This window comes from Dipodomys ordii, unplaced genomic scaffold (genome assembly GCF_000151885.1).
Source record: "Dipodomys ordii isolate 6190 unplaced genomic scaffold, Dord_2.0 Scaffold5, whole genome shotgun sequence".
Taxonomy (NCBI): Eukaryota; Metazoa; Chordata; class Mammalia; order Rodentia; family Heteromyidae; genus Dipodomys; species Dipodomys ordii.
In genome coordinates this window covers 20,286,953-20,302,838 of record NW_012267221.1, presented here as the reverse complement: position 1 = coordinate 20,302,838, position 15,886 = coordinate 20,286,953, and the positions used below count along the sequence as shown (strand labels likewise).

The window sequence follows — 15,886 nt, the reverse complement described above, 5'->3', positions numbered from 1 at the left end:
CAAGCTGTACCACTTGAGCCACAGCGCCACTTCCGGCTTTTTTCTTTTTGCTTATGTGGTGCTGAGGAATGGAACCCAGGGCCTCATGTATGCAAGGCAAGTGCTCTACCACTGAGCCACCTTCCCAGCCTCCCCCAAGTCCATCTTTTAACTGATAATATTTGTGCTCTTGGGGAAGCTATGGTGTAGGATGGATAGATGGAGGAGGGACATCTGAAACTTAGCTGTCTTTTGACCCCAGTATCCTCTAAATTGTAAATGCACTTGTTCCACAGTTGGTAACTATAGTGCCTTCTATTATAAGCATAGTTTAAAAGCTATATGTGTTTTTGCCTGATGCTGGCCGATCACACCTGTAATCCTAACTACTCAGGAGGCTAAGATTTGAGGATCATGGTTCACAGTCAGCCTAGGCAGGAAAATCTGTGAGACTCATCTCCAATTAACTAATCCCCTCCCCCCAAAAAAAGCCTTGAGCAAAAAAGCTCAGGCCCTGAGTTCAAGCCCCATGACTGGCACAAAAAAAATAGCTTTTGGCACATGGAGAAGATTCAGGGTTTATCCAGTGTTTTCAGAGGCAGAGAATGTGGTAGTCTTTGGTTACAAATGAACTCCATGCTCTATTTTTGATACAACTGTTTTTTTTTTTTTTGTCAGTCATGGGGCTTGAACTCTGGGCCTGGCACTGTCCCTGAGCTCTTCCGCTCAGGGCAAGCACTCTACCACTTGAGCCACAGCTCCACTTCCGGTTTTCTGGTTGTTTATTGGAGATGAGAGTCTCATGGTCTTTCCTCCCTGGGCTGGCTTTGAACTGCTATCCTCAGATCTCAGACTCCTGAGTGGCTAGGATTAAAGGTATGAGCCACAGGCACCTGGCATATCCTTTTTTTTTTTTTTTTTTTGAGACTATAAATTCCCAGTAGAATTTATGTCCCTATATAGGATCTTAAAATTCAGCTATAAAAAAGGAATGTGTTCATTTGTCCTGAAATAACAATACTACAGATTGTGTGGTATGAGCAAGGGATATTTACTTTTACAGTTCTGGGGGTTGGAAAGGCCCAGATCAAGGTGCTTGTAGATTCTGTGTCTAGCTCTTGTGTCAAGCCTCTTGAATCCTTACACAGAAGCAGCTGCAGTTGCCTGAGTCCCTTGTAACTGCACAGCTCCCTCAGGACCTCTGAAGTACATGTTTAAAATATCCAATGGCTTTGCCATGAGTTGATAATGATTTTTATACTAGTGAACCTTATAAAACCTTTTGAAAAAAATAGAATCTCTAAGCTGGGCACCAGTGGCTCACACCTGTAATCCTAGCTACACAGGAGGCTGAGATGTGAGGATCATGGTTCAAAGTCAGCCTGGGCAGGAAAGTCCTTGAGACTCTTTAACTCCAATAAACCACCAGAAAATCAGAAGTGACACTGTGGCACAAGTGGTAGAGTGCTTGCCTTGAGCTGAAGAGCTCAAGGACAGCGTGTAGGCCCAGAGTTCAAGCCCCATGACTGCCAAAAAATAAATAGAATCTCTAGCTAGCCAGATCAAGCCTGGTGATCAATGTGGGGCAAATATCACAGCCACATGCTCCTCTTATACTAACATGTATATATGCACACACCCAATCCAATGATTTATAGTGTATTTGTATTTTATCACTTCTACCATACCCAAAGAAACACTGTAAAAAGAATTGTCTACCTAGGTCAGCATTCTCTCCCCAATGAAGTCTCCTGACTTCATTGGTAAGTTCTTTTTTTGTGTGTGCCTTTCCTGGGGCTTGAACTCAGCGCCTGGGCACAGTCCCTGAGGTTTTTTGCTCAAGGCTAGAATTCTACTATTTGAGCCACAGCTCCTTTTGTGGCTTTTGTGGGGTAGTTTATTGGAAATGAGTCTCACAGCCTTTCCTGCCCTGGGCTGCCTTTGAACCTAGATCCTAAGATCTAAGCCTCTCAAGAGGATTACAGGTAGCTAGGATAACCAGTGTGAACCGCCTGTAATAAATTTCTGTATTGTTCGTTCACCCTTTCAAGTCCTCCCTCCTTCCACTTCCCACCGGGGACAAGTATGTAGTCCAGGCTGGCCCAAACTCACGATCCTTCTGCCTCAGCTTCCTGAGTGCTGGGATTACATTTTGTGTGCCACCATTAACTGTCTATTGTTTTCTCCTTCTAACAATTTGACTGTTGAACTTGCATACAGTTATCTATCTTTGGGATTTGTTGTGTATTCATGGTACAGTTCATGTTTCCTTCCCTCCCTCCTTTCTTTTCTTCTCCCACCTTCCCTTCCTCCCTTCATTCCTCCCTATCTTCTTCCTTTGTTCTTCTCTACCTCTTTTCCTGCTCTTTCTTTTTTTTGTTTTGATAAGGACCAGGACTTAAGCTTCATTTCTGACCACTTTCATTCATTGATGGGCCCTTTCTCTCTATCAGCTGAGTGATACTTCCAACTGCTCATCCTTTTTTATTAGCTCAGGCTGGCCCTGAACTTGTGAACCTCCTACCTTAGCCTCCCAAGTACTGGGATTATATATTAATAGTGTGAGCCACTATGCCAGGCCAGATCAGTATTTTTAGTATAGAAAAGCAATCAGATAGTTTCTAAATTTATAAAATGCAGATTTTTCTTGAATATGTATTTCCATATTCATTTTCCAGCTTCAATGCATTCTAATCATCTGGGATATTTGGAAAAGAATTCTAATATTTGGCTCCTTCACAGACCAATTAAGTTTGAATTTCTAGGGACAGGGATTAGGCTTTGGTTCCTTACTTATGATAGAGAAAATAAAGCTATATGAACACTTACCTATTTTTTTTTTTTTGTCAGTAGTGGGTATTCTCCTTGAGCTTTTTCGCTCAAGGCTAGTGCTCTACCACTTTGGGCCATACTACTTCTGGTTTTCTGGTGGCTTAACTGGAGGTAAGTGTCTCACAGACTTTCCTGGCTTTGAGGGGTCATCCTCAGATCTCAATCTCCTGATTAGTTAAATTACAGGTGTGAGCCACAGGCACATACTACTGGATAAATAATTATGGATTATTTCTGTCTGTGTAATCATGTCTGTCAGAAAATACTGTGTAACGTTAGAAGTCAAAAAATGAGCAAGAGTCCCTCCCCCATGGTCTAACACTGTTTTCACTGTATTTGATATTGGTATAATTTGGGGAGGGGAAGGGAAAAAAACAAATTGTTTAAATAGGGATACAGGTTGACCCATTGCAACAATGAAATGTACAAGATGCTATGTCAAAAAAACGAACTTTACAATTTAGGCATGGGTGAGGTGGGCTGGGGGTGTGGATGGGGTGTGGGTGTAGTTGAGGAGGTGGTAAGGAAGGGATGGTGGGGAAAAACAAGGAAGCAACAATAGTGGATAAGAAGTATACTCATTACCTTGCTCAGGTAACCCCTCTGGACAGTATTTTCACAATAAAAAACTTATTTAAAAAAATGAGCATGAGAGCTACATGTGACCCTTACATGGATGTGTGGTTAGGATAATGTGATGATTAGCTTATGACTTACATAGAGTTGACGGACAAAGGCGTCAACATACGTACACTAAGAAGAAACAATGACTGAAGAACCTTACATCCCAGAAAATGGAATCATAGTCACTTTTCAAATTTTTTATGTTAGGTTGGCAAAGGTGAGACAGTGTTGCCCACAGTGGTCTTGAATACATGCCTTCAAGCAGGCCTCCTGCCTCAGCCTCTTGAGCAGCTGGAAATACAGGCACTTGGCCACCATACCTGGTTTCTTGTTATCAGAAATCTGCAAATAGGTAGTCTGTTTTCTACCTATTTGCAAAAGGATAGCAGAAATTTAAATGTTTATACCCTTTTCCACAGTCTATTGGAGCCAAGAACCTTAAAGGATCACGTATTTCATCATGGTGTTCCTCAGCCCTACCACAGAATCTGTACCAAAAGCCTGAGGACTACAGTTTACTGGCTTAAAAAAAAAAGTTTAAAATGTTTCCTTTGGAAATCACAATATGTTGGTGTTGCAAGAAGGGAGGAGAGAAAAAAGAAAGGCCACTTGGGTTTGACTACTTTTACTTGAGACTTTCTCCTTCACATAAGACTCATTTATTACATTTCTTAAATATTATTTCCAAATCATCTCATGGCATATCATTAATGCACAGGGTTCCTGTAGCTTGAAGCATGAGGAAAGGTTTTTGATATGTGAGACACTTTAAAAAATGCAGATCTAAGCATTTCATTTATAATAGAAAACAAATTGTAAAAGTACCTTAACAATACAAAGGATTAATTATTCAAACTCCTTTACATTTTGAGTGAGATGGATTAACATAATTTGTTCAAATAAACATTAACTTTCTTAAAAAAAATGGTTCTAAACTCAGTTATATTGAAGAGCCGGTGGTAAACGTATTGATTCTCTCTACACCTCTTAGATAATAGCATGGAAGAATTTCTACATGAATCTCTATACAGGTTTTTAAAAACTTAAAACTCCATTATCAAAAAAAAACAAAACAAAACACCCCTCAAGCTATTGTATTTTGTCATCTTATTTATAGTTTAGACAGTTTGAAGAGATTTAAACGTGTTGCCAGGCAACTAGCTCCTGAAGCATAACGAATTTCCTTCAACATCCCAGCCCATTCTTTTTTATCATCTTCATACCTGTTGGAGGAAAACAAAAAATGAAACAACCAAAAATCAAAACAGTAAGCAGCTTTTGAATAAATAGTTGTAGAGGCTTCTCTGTGTTCTATGTACAAATATGAATGTTTGAAAAAAATCCTTTGGGCACCTACCTAGAGGAGGAGGTGGCACCTGTCTGCTAGAATAATTCCTTTCAAAATGTGCATTCTCTGAACAAGCTCATACCTGAACTATGGCCCCAGTGTTGAATCTGGATGCCTAGCAGTTCAGCCTTTTCTGGGGATCATATGCCCAGAGTTAATCATTCACCTTTGGGCTGATGACAGCTGGTCTCCAAAGAGTCAATGTAAGAAGACTTCCTTAAGAGGAAGAACTGGGAGAAAGCAAGGACTGTAACACCCTTAATTAGGATTTCAGTTGTCTTCACACTAGTACCTAGTGTGGCATCTGATGCAGAGTGGTCACTCCATGTACATGTGTTCTGCCGCTCCATAGTTTTGGAGACCTCTCAGGCTCTGCACTTGATTTCAGGTAAGAACTGATTATCTTTTCTGAATATTCAATATCATAAAGGTACAGACAACATGAATTCCCTGGAAATGTGTCTGACATGTGTCCTTGGCCTGGTACATGGAAGGTTCTTCTATGAGAGGCTCCTAAATACTACCTTTCACTCATGTGGCTTTTTGTTCATAACTGGTGCTCTATATTTAAGCCTTGCCTTCTGTTCTGGCTTTTTACTGGTTAACTGGAGATAAGAGTTTCATAGATTAGTCCACTTATGCTGGCTTTGTACCTTGATCCTCAGATCTCAGCCTCCTGAGATCAAGGATTTTAGGTGTGAGCCATTGGCATCTGGCCAAAATTGCAGATTCTGATTAGTAGATATGAGGTGTGGCCTGGGATTTTTCATTTTTGAAAAATGTTGTGTAGCCTGGTATTTCAGGCTGGACTTTGCTATGTAGCCCACACTGGCTTCAAACTAAATCCTCCTGTAACTACTTCCCAATATTGGGATTACAGGTATATACCATGATGTCCAACTGGGATTCTATTCTGTGTGTGTGTGTGTGTGTGTGCGCGCGCGCGCGCGCGCATGCACACGCGTGCTGGTCCTCGGCACTGCCTGGGTACTGTCCCTGAGCTGTTTTGCTCAAGGATAGCACTCTACCACTTGCAACACAACACCACTTCTGGCTTTTTGGTGGCTAATTGAAGATAGTCTCATAAACTTTCCTGCCCAGGCTGACTTTGAACTGGGATCCTCAGATCTCAGCTTTCTGAGTAGCTAGGATTATAGGTGTGAGCCACTGGCATGTGGCCTAGATACTCTACTTTTATAGCAGCACCTAGGAGATGTTAGTGATGGTAAGCAGCAAGGCCTCAGGTAAACTAACAGTAGCTAGGTAAATGGAGGTGGAGGCTTGCAAGTTGCTTCTGGCCTTTAAGCGGACAACAGAAAGCATGAGTATGGCAGTTTGCGGTAAGTGTGCAGCATAACTCACTTAGGCTCACCTTGGGCAGCTGAGTGAGTTCTACCTCATATAAGTTAGATAAGTATGCATAGAGCTTGGCCTGAAAACAGCAGGGACCACAGGTAGATAGGTGTAATGTCCTCTTGGTACCATACCCTTTTTAAAACTATAAGGATCTATAACACAAACTTCTGCTCCTGACACAGCCTGGATATATCTAGTTATCCATATGATATTAACTGCATAAGACACTAAGGTAAAATGTGTTTTCTGCTCTTTCAAAAATACTGCTTTGACTAGAATAGTGCAATTGAATAACAGTTTGCAAATGTTATATATACCTCTCTGGAAGATAAAATGGATTGTTACTTTCATTTTTTTCTTTTTTTTTCATTGAGTCCTCAACTAGAATAAACTAGATTTGAAATAGATTTAATAAATTAATGGTAAAATCTTGAAGTTAAATGTTTCCTAAGAGCTGTATTTTCTGGAGTTATGGGTCACACAGTATCATACCTGACAGGAGCAAACAGGCCAAGTGAAACCATAGAACTGATCCTAGGGCTTTAATTCAGTGGGTACTGTCCCTGCTCAAAGCTAGCACTCTACCACTTAAGCCACAGCTCCACTTCTGGCTTTTTGGTGGTTAATGGGAGATAAGAGTCTCACAGATTTTCCTGCCTGATCTGGGTTTGAACTGTGATCACAGCTCTCAGCCTCCTGAATATCTAGGATTATGGATGTGAGATACTGGCATTCAGCCAGAACCGTTTTTTTTTTTAAGGAAATAAACTATACTCTAGTGAAAAATAAATTAGTTGTTCTGAATACTTGATATATTACCCTTTGAGAGCTGAAATAGGGCTTAAAGGCTCAACCATCCTTTATCTACAGAAAAAGAAAGGGGCTCCAATAAGGTCTTTCCCAGGTTGACAGCTAATTAGCAGTGGTACATCAAGAATACTTAACTTGTTCAAAGGTTAGTGTTTAGTCTACTATCAAAAGTAGCTTGCAAATTGGCCAAGTCTGGTTTATTATTTACTACAAAAATGGTCATCAGTTACCAGTTATCTGATTTAATATTGGGCCCCAAAAGTTGGAATAAGAGAACTTACTTCCAAATGTCATTGACTTCAGTGGGTGCAAACTCTTTATTTTCCAGTTGAATCATAGCAAAACCACCAATGGCATACAGGGATCCAGCCAGGCTGACCAAACTGATGGAGCTTCTTTCTTGAGGAAATTCAGTCATTACTTCCCACCTGCATATTTTATTGAAAATAAAATTAATGTAAAACTTAAATGAATGCTAAAAGTATTTACTGAACAATTATGGGAAATTATCATTTAAATGTGCATGTTTTTTTTAATGTGTGTATGTGGTGCTGTGGGACTTGAATTTAGGGCCTCCTGTGGTTTTACCATATGAGCCACACTTCCAACCCAGGCAATTATAAGTTCAAATTTACTCAGTGTAGTGCTCAAATTTTTTCTTCATTATGGAACTATGATTATAAAATTATGTACTCAATTGGATATGTAACTTAAAAAATTTAAAATTTTATATAACAGTATCTTTTCAAGTAATATTTTACATTAACCAAGGCAATAGATGCTTAAAAATGAAAATTAAGATAATTACAGACTGGGGCTGGGAAGGTGGCTCAGTGGTAGAACGCTTGCCTTGCATGCATGAGGCTCTGGGTTCGATTCCTTAGCACCACATAAGCAGAAAAAAAAAAGCCAGAAGTGGCACTGTGGCTCAAGTGGTAGAGTGCTAGCCTTGAGCTGAAGAGCTGAGGAACAGCGCCCAGGCCCAGAGTTCAGGCCCATGACCGGACGCAAAAAAAAAAAAAATTACAGAGCACAAAGGAATTAAACTTATAAAGCATTCATATTTTACAAATGCCAGTTACTGACAAGTGCAGATCTTTTTATCTTATTATTATAATTGCTATTTTGTTTGTATGTATGTCAGTACTGGGTCTTGAACTCAGGGTCTGAATATTGTCCTTGAATTTTTTGCTCTGGGCTAACGCTCTACCACTTAAACCACAGCTCCACTTCGGATGTGTGTGTGTGTGTGTGTGTGTGTGTGTGTACCACTTAAACCAAGCTCCACTTCGGATGTGTGTGTGTGTGTGTGTGTGTGTGTGTGTGTGTGTGTGTCATGGACTTTCCTTGTTAGGCTGTCTTCAAACCTCAGATCTCAGCCTCCTGAGTAGCTAGGATTACAGGTGTTAGTCACTGGTACCTGATTAGATCTTTTCATCTTGAAGGTCTTTTAAATCTTTCATCTGTTATATCTTTTCATATTCTAAGTCAAATAACTCTTAGAGACACATTTATCCATCTACACATGTACAGTTACTCACAAGTATTACATTTGAAGGACTAAATGTACCAAGTTAATAATAAGAACAAACAGAGCCTGCCAACAGTAACTTGATGGCTACATATTCCAAATTACAAACAGAGGTATCACACCACAAAGGAGTTTTTACCCTATAAGAAACCCAGAGGAACATGCTTCCTCTTAATCTATACCTTCTTCCTGCCTTCCCCTTTCCAGGGCTCAATCAGAGAGCTTAGTTTCTACCCAAATGTAAACAAAAAAAAATACAGCAATTCACATGTACTAGAGCAAGGCAACTCACTTATTGCTTTTGAGATCAAAAGCTTCAACTGAAGCTGAAAGGCCATCTTCAGTGACACCTCCTGCAATTACAATTTTGCCTTTGTGGACAGCCACACCAAACATGGAACGAGGGGTCTTCATTGGAGCCAGATCTTTCCAGTCTCCTTTTTTTGGGTTGTAGATGAACATCCTATTTGTACATTTTCTGTAAACACAGGAGACAATAAATGTTATTTTAGAACTTTTTTGAAAGCTACTTCATAATTTTGGCTTTGCTGCTGCTGCTGCTTTTTTTTTTGTTGTTGTTGTTGATCTTGGGTCCTGAACTCTAGGCCTGTCCCTCAGCTCTTCAGCTCAAGGCTAGTGTTCTATCACTTGAACCATAGCACCACTTCTGACTTTTTCTGCTTATGTGGTGCGAAGGAATAGAACCCAGGGCCTTATGCAAGCAAGGCAAGCACTCTACCACTGAACCATCTTCTCAACCCCTGGCTTTGCTTCTTAGACAATATAAAACTTCATTTTCAGAAAGCTAGCACTTTAGATGAGCTAAATGCTAGCCAAAAGGTCGGGTTCACCTAATTTATTCTAGGTATGTTCCTGAAATGAATCTATAACTGCATGATAGGATGATTCCCAATCCTATTAACTGGAAACATTTGTATCCATGCCATGAGATAATTTTTTCTTAATCTTATTTTAAAAAAACTCCACCAGATATCTGCAGTAGAAATATTTTCTCTAATATTTGATTATAGGTATCACTGGAAAATTTGGTAAGTGTATAATGTAAAAATCATATTCTTCAAATTCACTGCTGGTAACTAATGCAATTCAACTCTTGCTTTTTACTTGCACTCTACCACTGAGCTACAGCTCTAGTCTGGGCCTTTACTTTTAGATAATGACTCATTTTAGAGTTCTTGACTTTGACATTTGTTAAGCAAGGTTGTCTAGTTAATCGTGTTCTTAAGATGAATGTATTCTTACTGACAAAACTTGTATGCTTCTTACTGACATATCAATTTCCTAGTTACTAATGTTGCTTGAAGGAAACAATTTAAATAATTTGGAAGATGCCCAACGATTCCCAAATAGGAATATACTTATCAGCAGTTTTATTCCATTTACCAAGGGAAAATATGCCAAATAAGATTTGGCACAGCCTAAGTCTCTATTGTTTTAGTTTTTGAGACATGGTCTTGACATGTAGCTTCAGTTGGCCTTGAACTCACTATGAAGCCCAGATTGTCCTAAACTCTCAATCTTCCTGTTTTAGTCTTCCAAATGCTAGGATAACATGTGGGAACCAGGGGCTGGGAAGGTGGCCAGTGGTAGATCGCTTGCCTTACATGCCTGAGGCCCTGGGTTCCATTCCCAGCACCACATAAGCAAAAAGAAAAAAGCCGGAAGTGGCGCTCTGGCTCAAGTGGTAGAGCGCTAGCCTTGAGCTGAAGAGCTGAGGGACAGCCCCAGGCCCAGAGTTCAGGCCCCACGACCGGACCCCAAAAAAAAAAATAAAAAACAAAACATGTGGGAACCACCAGACTTTCTTTTAAATATTCATTTGATGCAAACAGCAAAGATAAAAATATTTCAGAATAGATTACCTTAGAATATAGAGTACATGAAAATTATTGCTTTAGACATTTTATATACTATATTTATCATTTTAATTAGTAGCCACTTATATATATATATATATATATATATTTTTTTTTTTTTTTGTCAGTTGTGGGGCTTGACCTCTGGGCTTAGGCGCTGTCCCTCAGCTCTTCAGCTCAAGGTGAGTGGCTCTACCACTTAAGCCACAGTGCCACTTCTGGTTTTCTAGTGGTTTATTGGAGATAAGAGTCTCACGGACTTTCCTGTCCAGGCTGGCTTTGAACTGCGATCCTTAGATCGCAGCCTCTTGAGTAGCTAGGATTACAGGCGTGAGCCACTGGTGCCCGGCTAATAGCCACTAATATTAACTTGATAAGTTTCTACTTTTAACACACAGTTTTTTGTTTGTTTGTTTTACTTTTAACACATTTTCTTTTCTTTTCTTTTTGCCAGTCATGGGGCTTGAACTCTGGGCCTGGGCACTGTCCCTTAGCTCTTCAGCTCAAGGCTAGCGCTCTACCACTTGAGCCACAGTGCCACTTCTGACTTTTTCTGTTCATGTGATGCTGAGGAATCGAACCCAGGGCCTCGTGCATGTGAAGCAAGCACTGTACCGCTGAGGCACCTTCCTAGCCCCTTAGCACATTTTCATATTTTACTCCTTTCCTGCTATGCTCTTATAGTTCTTGTTGTTTGAGATGAGGTCTTCCTATGTTGCTCAGGCCAATTTTGAACCTCTGGCTAAAATGATTCTCCTTTGTTAGCTTCTAAAGTAACTGGGACCATAAGCACATGCCACTGAATGCTTACAATTTGTTATTTAGGTTTCTTTTCCAGGAGTGGAGAGGAAGTTAACATCTGGATTAATTAAACAGTCTAAGCAAATGAAATCAGAGTTTCAGGAGAAAAAGCTTAATTTCTTTTAAAAATTATTTGTGTATTTAAATTGTACAAAATAACTTTCATTTTTTTCTGTATGTGTGTGTGTGTGTATGCGTGCATGTGCGTACATGCACACAGGAAAAGAAGAGACCCTTCTGTGTACTGAAAACTCACTTGGACATAAATCACAAGGATGTTTCAGGCACTTACTTGTCATCTGTCTTTCCACCAAGACAATATATCATACCATTATGTGAAATAACATTATGTCCGTAAACTTTGATAGGAAGATGTTTTACTTCATTCCATTTTGCAGCTCTGAAATGAGATGACAGAATTTATGTTTGCAGTAAGTTTGAAAATATTAATTTGCTTTAGGTATTTGTTCCTTAGGGAACAGGAATGTCATACCAACTTACACAGGATCATAACACAATACTGAATCCAGCGAAGCCTCTGTTTGAAGATCTTTGCCTGCAACTACGTAGATTTTGTCATCTACTTCTCCCAGACCGAAGAGACACCTGGCTGATGGGAGAGGCGGAAGTCCAACCCACTCAGATGATATGTTGTCAAGCTGAAAAAAAATATATGAAGAATTGTGATACTTAGTAGAAAAAAGTTAGGGGTGCAACAATGACTATGCTATACATGATGTGTTTAAAACACATTGAGAGTCAAAGATCTCACAAGTAAAATCAACAATCTCAGAATATGTTTTTGGTTGAAAGTACCATGAAGAATGAGAAAATCAACTTTACCTGCCAAATAAAGTACCAAAACATTCAAGACTTCAAAAATGGAATGAGAATAAAACAGAAGCTCCAGGGATTAGAACTGTGAGGTTTCTTGTTTTTTCTCGTGTCCATCTTTGAAACGAGGCATGTTAATATTCTTTAGACATTAGGAAAAGACAGGTGGCCACAGCAGGGAGGGTCAGGGTATGTGAATGACCCCCGAGAGCTATTTTTAACATGCTCCCAAAGCCTTCAGCCTCACAGCTGGACCTGTCGCTCAGGCCACAGACAACTGGGAAGCTTAGGCAATGCCATTTTTCATTTTTTTTCTTTTGTCATTTTTTTCTATTTCTTTTTTTTTTGTGAACATACTGTACAGAGGGGTTACAATTACATGGGCAGGATAATGCGTACATTTCTTATCAAGCATTGCAGCCTCCTCCTTTGTTTACCCTTCACATCCCTTCCCAGCCTTCCCCCCCCTATTTTTCATTCTTGTCTTTAAATTTTTAATTGCAAGGATGAAGTACAGAGGGATTTCATTACATAAATAAGGTAATGAGTACATTTCTTGTTGTATAGTATTACCCCCTTTCTTTTCTCCCATCCTCCCTCTCTCCTGACTCTTCTACCCAAGTTGTAAAGTTCATTTCTAACATAGTTGCATTTGTTCACCCTTTGTCCTTTGTCTCATCATTTTGTTTTCCCCTTCTCTTCACAAATCAGATAAATGTATATATAAGATACAGGGTACCAAAATGAGAAGCATTGACAACAGGGGATAAATCAAAGGGGGGGAGAGATGAATAAAAAATAACTTCACACACAAAAAAAAACACATTAAAAACAAAACAAAAAAATCTGTTTCCATTTCGTGGGGTTCATTTTGATTAGCATCATTTTGTGTGGTCATATGTACACAGCTATTGAGCTTTTATGCTCATCTGATAAGATTATCCTAGACATATACTAATTATTACAAATGAGGGAAACCATGGAGCCTATGTTTCTTTGGGTCTGGCTTATTTCACTTAATATGATTTTTTTCCAAGTCTTTCCATTTCCTTACGATTGGGTTGATGTCATTCTTTCTGGTTGAAGCATAGAATTCCATTGTGTATACATTTTCTTGATCCTCATTTTCATTCTTTTAGACATTTTTAGGATAAGTTTTGCTAAGTTTTGCTTGCTTTATTATTTTGGGAACAGACAGGTATTGATGTTGGCTTCCTAGTTTTTTGGAGAAGTCATATAAAATATCCTTCTTTTTTTTTCTCTCTCTCTCTTTTATATTAAGAAGAAACTTTCTTTGTTTTGTTACTATTGCTGCAAGCCTGCTATGGCCTTGCTAGAATCCATGCTCTAAATAGGTGGCTCTCACATAGACAGCATCCAGCACTTAACTATTTACAGTCTTAAGGTTTTTCGACTTTGCATTTTAGGATAGTAAGGCACATGGAAATGGTTTCTGAGGAAGTGCTGCTGCAGCTGTTGTTCTAGATAGCCGAAGAAAAACATGTAAAGCTGAGATTCATTGGATACTAAGCATGGCTTTGAATATAAAAGCTGGACAGGAATGTATATGTGGAAGCTTCTCTAGATATGATCTTGTATCCTCAATTAAACAAACACGAAATCCAGAAAACACAGCATGAGTTTTAATCCCTGCCATGCACTAGTGTCACCATGGTCCCTAATGTTTTCTTTTTTGAAAAAAAGTGCCGGAGGTATATGTTCTCATACTGTACCACATGGTTTCCCTTCCCCACTACCCTTATTCTGCTCTTTGCATAGTAGATGGAATGGTGCATTGCTCAGGGATTGGGCCCTGTCCTTGAGCCTTTTTGCTCAAGGCTTGCACTCTAACACTTGAGCCACAGTTCCACTCCCAGCTTTTTGGTGGTTAATAAGAGTCTTAAGGACTTTCTTGCCTACATGGGCTTACAACTAGGATCCTCAGATCTCAGCATCCTAAGTGGCTAGGATTATGGTGTGTGTGAGCCACCAGTGTTAGAACAAGCCTCTTTCATAAACAGATAAGCTACCAATTCTCTTCAGCACATCTCAGCACATCTTTTTTTTTTTTTTTTTAGTTGGTCATGGGGCCTGAACTCTGGGTTTGGGCACTGTCCCTCAGCTCTTCAGCTCAAGGCTAGCGCTCTACCACTTGAACCACAGTGCTACTTCTGGCTTTTTCTGCTGATGTGGTACTGAAGAATCGAACCCAGGGCTTCATGCATGCAAGGCAAGCACTCTACCACTGAGCCACCTTCCCAACCCTTCAGCACATCTTTTAGTAAAGACAAGCTTTCATATTTTAAAACCTCTCTTGGTTCTACTTTCTTCTTGATAAAAATTAGGCTTTGGATCTAGGTCATTCAAAATCTGCAAAACTGAATCTATTTCTCCCATGGAAGAAGGAAAATAAGCTCTGTTATTAAGTAAAAAAGTTCTCTAATCTACTTGCAGTATACAACCAAATACTACATTACTTCTAAATTAATAATTTTAAATATGTATAACCAAACCAAAAATACCTTGAAATTCTCATACAAATATTTTCTGGTGAGTCACACCCTCTTTTATGGTCAGATGTTTTAATCCTGGCATCTTGTTCTACCATTTGTGCTTTTTTTTTTTTTGGGTCCGGTCGTGGGGCCTGAACTCTGGGCCTGGGTGCTGTCCCTCAGCTCTTCAGCTCAAGGCTAGCGCTCTACCACTTGAGCCACAGCGCCACTTCCGGCTTTTTTTTTTTCTTTTTGCTTATGTGGTGCTGGGAATCGAACCCAGGGCCTCAGGCATGCAAGGCAAGCGCTCTACCACTGAGCCACCTTCCCAGCCCCCCATTTGTGCTTTTTAAAAGTGGCAAGGTACGGGTAGTGACGGGGAGTTTACCTTCTAACTTTGTATAATTGCTTTAGGAGCTTTAATAAACATTCAGCAGGTTTCTTGAACCAGAAAGAAATAAGCAGCCATGTCTGTAAGGGTAGTAATAGAATGGAAGAGGATAAAGATTAAACTGAGCACCTGAAACTAAATGGCTGGGCTATAGATATGTTTAACTCTACTTGTTTATGTGGTAGTGAGGGTCAAACCCAAGGCCTTGTGCATGCTAACTGCACACTGCCAGTTAGCTATACACCAGGCCCTATGTTCCATAAGCTAAATATAAAGTGGATTAAAGGCTTCAAAAGTTTGGAGAAATTATTGTATGGCTATCATTATTCTGAGGATCTGTTATCTATCTGTCTGCCTATCTGTGGTCTGTGTTTTCTTTTTCTTATTATTTCCTGTAGGTATTTATAATGTTTTTCATGGAATATGACCTTTCTGAAGTTAATCTAAATTTAAAATTAGTGCTTAGGAAAATTTCTGGCCCATACCAAAAACTTATTTCCAGTGAGAATTTAAAAATGAAGAAACATGACTGTGTTTATGATGACATTTTTAAATATAGGATTTTTGAGTGTATGTCATACACTATGAGAGCATATTATGACTATGGTATGACATTCTACACTTGCTTATCTTTGGCCTTTCCAGTCCAAGTGTCTGTAAACCCCAGGCCACGATTAGCTATGACCTAAACAAACTCTTTGAGCTAGTTGTAGTTATAAAGGATTGCCACTGATGTTGCTGGATATAAAGTTTGAATTACTGATTCCTTCATAAATTCATAAGTTATAATGCACTGATAATATGAAGTTAACTCCCTATAAACAAACTACAAAGAGTCTACTAGTTTAGAAGAACTTGTTTTCCTACAAATGTTTATGGTTACACAAAACAGATTACTAAGTTACCATGATATCTAACTATAGCACTGATACAAGTAAATGTGAAAATATAAACAAAACCATCTTAATATAGTGATATTCATAAAGGTTTTTTCCTACAATTCAAAATATA

General features: G+C 39.3%; 1 protein-coding gene across 1 annotated transcript in view; it reads right to left on the bottom strand.

The window, feature by feature from the left end:
- Window positions 1–4,329: 4,329 nt before the first annotated feature.
- Window positions 4,330–15,886, bottom strand: part of Bbs5 (Bardet-Biedl syndrome 5) — a 42,226-nt gene continuing 30,669 nt past the window's right edge. Inside the window, exons 13-17 of the mRNA XM_013030735.1 lie at window positions 11,660–11,817; window positions 11,451–11,558; window positions 8,773–8,958; window positions 7,231–7,377; window positions 4,330–4,658 (exon numbers count right to left, since the gene is read on the bottom strand). Coding sequence (XP_012886189.1) covers window positions 4,547–4,658; window positions 7,231–7,377; window positions 8,773–8,958; window positions 11,451–11,558; window positions 11,660–11,817 — 711 coding nt within the window. The 3' untranslated portion in view covers window positions 4,330–4,546. The remainder of the gene's footprint in view (window positions 4,659–7,230; window positions 7,378–8,772; window positions 8,959–11,450; window positions 11,559–11,659; window positions 11,818–15,886) is intronic.